Source organism: Myotis davidii, unplaced genomic scaffold (genome assembly GCF_000327345.1).
Source record: "Myotis davidii unplaced genomic scaffold, ASM32734v1 scaffold461, whole genome shotgun sequence".
In the NCBI taxonomy this organism is placed as follows: domain Eukaryota; kingdom Metazoa; phylum Chordata; class Mammalia; order Chiroptera; family Vespertilionidae; genus Myotis; species Myotis davidii.
Window position 1 is genome coordinate 1,549,456 of NW_006295825.1, and position 8,641 is coordinate 1,558,096.

The window sequence follows — 8,641 nt, forward strand, 5'->3', positions numbered from 1 at the left end:
ACCAGTTAGGGCGGTTTTGATTTATATTTCCCTAATGACTAGTGACATTATGCATCTTTTTATGTGCTTATTGGCCATTGAATATCTTCTTTGGAGAAGTGTCTGTTCGATTCCTTTGCAGAGTTTTTAATTGGGTTGCTTGTTTGTGTGTGTGTGTGTGTGTGTGTGTTTTAACGTGGCCTTTTAAATATTCTTATTTGGGAAACAGCTACATCGTAGGACTAGCAAAGTAAATACTACATATGATTCTATTCCTTTCCTTAGCCTAATTTTTTTTTTTTTAAAAATAGACAGGATCTTATATATTTAAGACAGAGAGTTTCTTCCCTGAGACCCTTAGTTTAATGTGGCCCTTAGTGTGAAATTGTGCTACCAATTCCTTTATTGTTGAGAAATTAAATCACTTATGGAATTCCAGAAAATTTAGTGATAAAGACAGGTCAGAGAGCTGTGAATAGTAGTTAATTAATTAAAATACTTTGGGTTCAATAATATGAAAATGATAACTAAAAAAGAACTGTTGCTCTGACCGGTGAGGTCAGTGGTTAGTGTGTCAGCCTGTACACCCAAATGTCTCAGGTTTTATTCCTGGTCAAGGGCACATACTTGGGTTGCAGGTTTGATTCCCTGGGAGGCAACCAATCAATGTGTCTCTCATATCAACATTTCTCTCTCTCTCTTTCTCCCCTTCCCCCATCCCTTTCACTCTTTCTAAAAATCAATGGGAAAAAATAAAAGATGAGCTGTTACCTCAGTTAATACTCATCTCAGAACACCAAGCTCCTGTTCCCTCTCCGTGTCTGTTTCTGGGCTCCTCAATTTGTCTACCTCATCTTTCCCTTTTCCTCCTTTTTTTCCTTAGTCGTTCTTGTTCCAAATCTTCTTCCTTTTCCATGATGTCTACTTTATTTTCCTCCTTTCTTTTTTCTTCCTTAAGTGGTTATAATGTGAAACAATTAGTACTTGTTATATATTTGTTAAATTTTTATTTTCTGGGCATCAAATTTAAAGTACTAGGTTGAATTTTTATATCTAAGAAAAAGAAAATAAGTCAAAATTTTTTTAACTTGAGTGGGATTAGCTAAGAGCCTGTACTATCTTATTATTTTATGTCCTCAGCTGTCACTTCCATAGCCATAGTTAGCAGCAGCTAGGCAAAGAGAAATCGTTTCCATTTTTTAATCTCCTTAAACCACTGAGAGAGCCTTATCTGCCAAGACAAAATCTCATAAAGACAAATGGGGCATGTTGGCATTTAATATGGTAATACCTGATATATTTTTAGCAAATGAAGAACAATTATATTAAAATTTTCCTCCTTAAGTAGTTTATTGCAGTTCTAGAAGAAATGCCTTGTTGACCCATTAGACTTCATTTGTCTAACCAAAGGTCTGTGAATGCAGGTGCTTTTGAGTTCTTTTCTGGCTTTACCATGAAAATCAATTTTGCTTTTTCACTTTATTTGCATGGGTCATTCCATCGTTATTCCAGAGTATTATGAAGACGTATAACTTGAATTTTTTAAATGGTTGACCTTTTTTTTTTTAGGGTGAACTTCACCTAACATTAAATTAACCATTTTTAAATGAACAGTGGCATTTAGTATATTCACAGTGTTGTGCAACCACCACCTCTAACTAGTTCTAAAACATTTTCATTATCCCAGACATAACTTGACATTTTAAATATACTTTTTTGGAAAAAAGAGTTTAGAATACTATTCTTTATTGTTTCATTTGCTTATATAGTCTGGTATAAAGTGCTGAATTATAACTATGTTATCTTTAGGTGATTTCAAGTGTCCTGTCAAAGAGGAAATAGCAATTACCAGTGGTGAATGGGAAGTTCTTGGCCGGCATGGATCTAATGTATGTCCTTTTATTCTGCTGATATGTTTGGTCCACATCTGCTATGTGTATGTAGTGCAACTTCATATGACCCCAGTGTTTTGAGTCTTAATTTAAATTATAAATCTCACCCATTTTATAGCCCTGGTATTAGATGTGTACTGGTTATTACAGGTCACCGTTTTCAAATATTGTGTTGCTACTTAATAAGGGAAGGGCTAATCCATACTTCTCAAACTTAGCAAAAATTGTAAATTAAACTACAGTTTGAAAGTTACTTTTAAAGGTCTTACAAACTACTCATGTCATTTCTATATTAGAAGTTAAATTTACTGCTTCTGAGGTAATGATTCTCTTTCATTCATCTGTTTATCTTATTTTACAAATTTAAAATTTCATCCACCATCTGCAATGAGTGATAGAAATTTATACAGAGAATAGATTGATAGGGAAAAGGAGGGAAATTCACCCTCTGTTTCACCCTCAGCATGTGGCTTTCTGTGGTTATTTAGTGAATTCTAATTTTTCTTTTGACTTCCATAGTACCTTATGTTTGTTTCAGTTAAGTGGTCAGTTTTATGAAGTCTCTTAAGAACTCCATCCTTTATATGTGTGATACATACAGTTAAATTGATGTATACTACCAGGATTTAGTGAAGGCCTATTTTTTCCTCAAATTGATTTGGAGATTTATTGAAGGATTGTGTATACTAGCTACTAAGAGAAGTCACTCATAGTCCCCGGGTGATTGAGAAAGAATGAAGATCCAGCTCCCAGGCTTGTTTTTGTTGGTAAAAATTGTAGAACATTATAGGCAACCTTTAAAGTCTAATTATCACTGAGTATCCTATTGTCTTTTGGTTATATATTCAAATAAAAATTTTTTCTGTTTAGGGACTTTGGATGTTGTCAACTGAGAAAAAAATCTTACTGTGGAATTCTAAGTTTTCATAATAAAAAATTATACTAATGTAAACATTTTTGAGTTCTGAATGAAGACTTAAGAGATCTTATTCGTACTTATTTATAAACTATACCAATATTGAAACTGTGGTTGAGTTTAATTATTCCCCAACCTAATAAATGAAACACTTTTGCAGATTTGTACAGAAGACCAAAAGTACTATCTAAGATAATACTGCACTAACTGAGAAATATATAAGATGCTGAAATGAGACTGTGTTAAGTGTGCATGAATGGTTGGCCTAAGCTGCAATATAGCTATTATTTTTCCTATAGATGGTTGTCATTTTAACGGAATAATTCTTGTATTTTAAGAAAAGCATACATTCTGACCATATAGGAAACTACCAATAGTGTGCAACTCTGGTGTCGTTTTTTCTTCTGGACAGGATCTGTTCTTAGCTATAAGTCATAAACAAACCCGACAGGAACACTTGTGGAAATTTTTTTAAAAAGAGGCACAAGTCAAAGGATGATTCACATGATTCTGAATAAAACTGGGGATTGTTGGTTGAATTACTGACCTTGCCAAGGTCATGCTAGCTCTGATTTTTATGTTGTTGTTATTTTGACAGATCCAGGTTGATGAAGTCAGAAAGCTGGTATATTTTGAAGGCACCAAAGATTCTCCTTTAGAACATCACCTGTACGTGGTCAGTTATGTAAATCCTGGAGAAGTGACAAGGCTGACCGACCGTGGCTATTCCCACTCTTGCTGCATCAGCCGGGTATGAAGTCCCTGTTTGAAAAGGGTTTCCTGTCATAGAAAAAAACCTCTATTCTTATATTACTCCTTTTCAGTAATGTGGAAATCGGTCAGATTGGCCTGCAGAAGTCTGATTCTTGGGAAAAACTTTGAAAAGTTTAACATTAACTTCAGCATTGTGTGTGTACATAAATGCTCAGACTCTTATACTCCTCCTGTGGCATCAGAGCAGATATAGTAGCAGATAACATTTGTTACTGTTCCCTGGGGGAAAAGTAACTGTTTCTTCTTTCTCTAGCATTGTGACTTCTTTATAAGTAAGTACAGTAACCAGAAGAATCCACACTCTGTGTCCCTTTACAAGCTGTCAAGTCCTGAAGATGACTCAACTTGTAAAACAAAGGAATTTTGGGCGACCATTTTGGATTCAGCAGGTACTCATTCCCCTGAACCTGATCTTAAGTAGCATTAGCACATTAATTATTATAGGCAACCTTATTATAGGCTCTAAAACCTGTGTGATATGTCCACATTCCCTGGACACAGTCTTCCTGTTTCCGAGCTGCTGGGTTTCTGATTGATCCCACCCCTCCTATTCTGACAACTACCAAGTAATGTGGGCTACCTCCCACTCGAGGCAGGAGCAGGTCTGGAAGGCCTTTTTTTAAAAAAAATATATATTCTTATTGATTTCAGAGAGGAAGGGAGAGAGAGAAAAACATCAATGATGAGAGAGAATCATTGATCGGCTGCCTCCTGCACACCCCGCACTGGGGATCGAGCCCGCAACCCGACGTGTCCTTGACCAGAATCGAACTTGGGACCCTTCAGTCCGCAGGCCCGACGCTCTATCCACTGAGCCAAACCAGCTAGGGCTGGAAGGCCTTTTTGAAAATAGGATTAAAGTAGTCAACATATCAGCCAGGAAACCATTTGTTTACACATTTGGATGATTTTCCAGATAAACAAATGAGCTTGAAGATAATGGTACCCTGAACTAGTAATACTCTTTGAGCAGTGAAGCTATAGCTTTAGGGAATAACCAGCTGATAACTTTCTTAAACTTTTAAAGCACTTGGAATGGCCATAAAAGAACTCTTGTTCTCTATGGAAGTGAAGAACATGGTTAATTATCTAGTTTTAAAATGTTTGATTTCTTAAACAAAAAATGTACTAATTTTATCTTTTAATCCAGCTAAGTGTTTTCATGCATTAGTATTTGCTAAGGGATTAAGAATTAGTATAAAATCACAGTATGTAGGTATATTCTAATGTGCACAATGGAATTTTTAATATAGTGATGATGATGCTTAAATTGTAACATCATCCAATACACACACAGACTTAGGATAGGTCTGTAAACCAAAGACTGATCATGACTCTTTTCTGGCTTCTGGTTAGGCTTATTCTCTAATTATCAGAAACAAATGTTTATTGAGCACCTGCCTTGAGCAAATTAAAATGACTAAGTTAAATTTGTGCTTCCAGTTTCTAATCAGATATATATATTAAACATCAATAAGTTACACCGAACTGAGCACAAAGTATTTGTATAGTTCTACACAATAATCCTATATTCCAAGGATTATTCAGAATACGGTGTGTTTATTTCTGAAATAGATAGTTTGTTATGTTCATTAGGTTTTCTTTTGTAAAGATAATTTTTTGCTTATCACCTGGAAGGGGGATGGTCAGTTATTTGTGTGTGAGTGTGGGTTGTTTTTTTTACATTATTTATTTATTTTTATTTACTTATTTATTTACTTATTTTTATTTATTTACTTATTTATTTGTTTGTTTGTTTGTTTTTGAGTGTGGGTTTATTTTTAACTTGCTATCATATTGTAGAGTTCCTATAACAACTTTTCTTACAGACTCGGTATGTTATTTCCTTGCAGGTCCTCTTCCTGACTATACCCCTCCGGAAATTTTCTCTTTTGAAAGTACTACTGGATTTACATTGTATGGAATGCTTTACAAACCTCATGATTTACAACCTGGAAAGAAATACCCCACTGTGCTGTTCATATATGGCGGTCCTCAGGTGGGTATATTTTATTACATATATATAATCATTAAGTGTGTTTTACATACAAACATGATTCACATTTGTATTATAGCTATCTACACATAAATCATGAAAATGTTCAATTAGACTTCTGTTAAAAACTTGAAGGCAAATCTTTATAAACTTATAAAAAAGCTTAATATAAAGAAGCTCAAAAGAGAAATTACAGGACACTCTAAGAAGCTTTATGTGTTTTGTTACATTATTTTGATGTTAAGGCTAAGTTTTTCCTTTCCAGTGAAGAAATGATATCTGAAGAACACAGTATAAAAACTCTCTGGTTGTCTAGATTTTAAGACTAACAGATAACCTCATATTAGTAATTAAGTTTTAAAAGTCAATTATTTAAGTTAAGATTTGAGCATTGTTGAGCCTCTGCTATTATTGACTCTGGCTTATGTTTTAATTATCCAATTTAGGAGTTTAGGAAGCTGGCTAATTTGTAAATCAGTGTCAATTTCTTAATTTACAATAAGAACTGTAACTGTTGTGGGGAATGAAATACTCATTTCAGTAGGAAAATATGTTGTTTCTATCTAAAGAAATTTTGGGGGGAAATGCAAATAATTAAGTTTCTTGGTAAATAAGGAGTTTTAACAGTTATTTTTAGAAAGCCATGGTAACATGATGAATTTCCACTCTTCATTCTAAGCTGTATCTCTTAAGCAACTAGAATACTTTTACTAGCTAGTTAAGGCAACTGCTATACTACTATTCATCACTGTAAAAAGTTTAACCTTGATTTTCCTTTCTCTATATTAAATATTAGCATGTGAGTATTAAATACATTCCATTGTCTATCAGAGTAAAGTATTTGGGGTCAGTGAATTGGTTAATTGGTAATTTTTTAAAATGTTTATTCTTGATTATATATCTTACATTGAGCCATTGAGGAAATTAAAATATAATTACACTGTTTTGTACTCAGTAAATATCCTTTACAATTATGCCCAGTTATTTAGTATCTGAAACTATATCTAGATTTCAACTCATTCAAAAAAATAAAAGTAAAATAACTGCATAAACCATAAACTCTCAGCGACGATCTATATAAAGTTAAATCACTTTGCCATCATTAAGTGTGTTTTACAAACAAACATGATTCACATTTGTATTATAATTGTCTACACATAAATCATGAGAATGTTAAATTAGACTTCTGTTAAAAACTTGAGGTCAAATCTTTATAAACTTTTTTTTAAGGCTTAATACAAAGAAACTCAAAAGAAATTACAGGACACTCTCAGAAGCTTTATATTTTGTTAACATTATTTTGTTATTAAGGCTAAGTTTTTCCTTCCCAATGAAGAAATGATACATGAACTATGTGAAAAACACAGAATAAAAACTATCTGGTTATCTAGATTTTAAGACTAACAGATACCTCATATTAGTAGTTAAGTTTTAAAAGTCTAAGCCAGCCGTGGGCAAACTACGGCCCGCGGGCCGGATCCGGCCCGTTTGAAATGAATAAAACTATTGAAAACGACCATACCCTTTTATGTAATGATGTTTACTTTGAATTTATATTAGTTCACACAAACACTCCATCCATGCTTTTGTTCCGGCCCTCCGGTCCAGTTTAAGAACCCATTGTGGCCCTCGAGTCAAAAAGTTTGCCCATCCCTGGTCTAAGCCAAATGAAAAGACAATATCACTAGTCATTAGGAAAGTGCAAATCAAAACCACAGTGAGACACCACATTATACCCATTAAGAGAGCTATGGTCCAGTCACTATGGCAGTTCTTTAAAAAGTTAAACAGAATTACAGTCTGATGGACAGTCCCATTTCTGGTATATATTCAAAGCGATATGTGAACAGACACTTGCACTCCAATGTCCATTGCAGTGTTACTGATAGTAGCAAAAAGGTAGAAGCAACCCCCAGTATCCATTGACAGATGAATGGGTAAACAAAATGTGGTACATGATGGAATATTATATAGCCTTAAAAATATATAACATGGATGAACCTTGAGGACATTGTGCTAACTGAAATAAGCCAGACACAAAACGACAAATATTGTATTATTCTACTTGTATGAGGTACCTAAATAAGCAAATTCATAAAAACAAAGTAGAAGTTGTCAGGGATTGAGGGAGAAATAGGAAGTTCTATTTAATAGGTGTGGAGGGAGTTTCTGGTTGGGATGATAAAAAAGTTGTGGAAATGGATAGTGGTGATGGTTGCACAACAGTGTGAATGTACTTAATGCCACTGAACTGTACACTTAAAATGGCTGAAATGATCATTTTTTTAAAATATATTTTATTGATTTCAGAGAAGAAGGGAGAGGGAGGGAGAGAGAAATATCAGTGATGAGAGAGAATCATTGATTGGCTGCCTCCTGCATGTCCCCTACTGGGTATTGAGCCTGCAATCTGGGCATGTGCCCTTGACCAGAATCGAACCCGGGACCCTTCAGTCCCCGGGCCAACACTCTATCCACTGGGCCAAACTGGCTAAGACTGAAATAATAAATTTTATGTTATGTATATTTTACATAACAAAAAAAATCTTAGTGCAATTTAAAAAATTGTTTGTTTGGAATACTTTATGAACACAATTGGAGTCTTTGGGGGTTTTCTATGTATAGTATCATGTCATGACAATTTTACTTCTTTTCTAATTTGGATGCGTTTTATTTCTTCTTGTCTGATCGCTATGGCTAGCACTTCCAGTGCTATGTTGAACAGGAGTGGTGAAAGTGGTCATCCCTGTCTTGTTCCTGTTCTTAGGGGAAATGCTTTAGTTTTTGCCCATTGAGGATGATGTTGGCTATAGGTTGGTCATAGATGGCCTTTATCGTGTTGAGATATACTTCCTCTATTCCCACTTTGCTGAGGTTTTTATCAAAAATGGGTGTTGCTGGAACCGGTTTGGCTCAGTGGATAGAGCGTCGGCCTGGGGACTGAAGGGTCCCAGGTTCGATTCCGGTCAAGGGCATGTACCTGGGTTGCGCGCACTTCCCCAGTGCGGGATATGCAGGAGGCAGCTGATCGATGTTTCTCTCTCATCGATGTTTCTAACTCTCTATCTCTATCTCTCTCCTTTC

At 34.8% G+C, this 8,641-nt stretch overlaps 1 protein-coding gene across 6 annotated transcripts in view; it reads left to right on the plus strand.

Moving 5' to 3' along the window:
• The window catches only part of DPP8 (dipeptidyl peptidase 8), a 63,831-nt gene that overhangs the window by 38,015 nt on the left and 17,175 nt on the right, over positions 1-8,641 (plus strand). For all 6 annotated transcript variants that reach the window (XM_015568511.1, XM_015568507.1, XM_015568510.1 and 3 more), the window contains 4 exons: positions 1,789-1,868; positions 3,386-3,538; positions 3,815-3,950; positions 5,415-5,560. In XM_015568511.1, the coding sequence (XP_015423997.1) occupies positions 1,789-1,868; positions 3,386-3,538; positions 3,815-3,950; positions 5,415-5,560 (515 nt within the window). The remainder of the gene's footprint in view (positions 1-1,788; positions 1,869-3,385; positions 3,539-3,814; positions 3,951-5,414; positions 5,561-8,641) is intronic.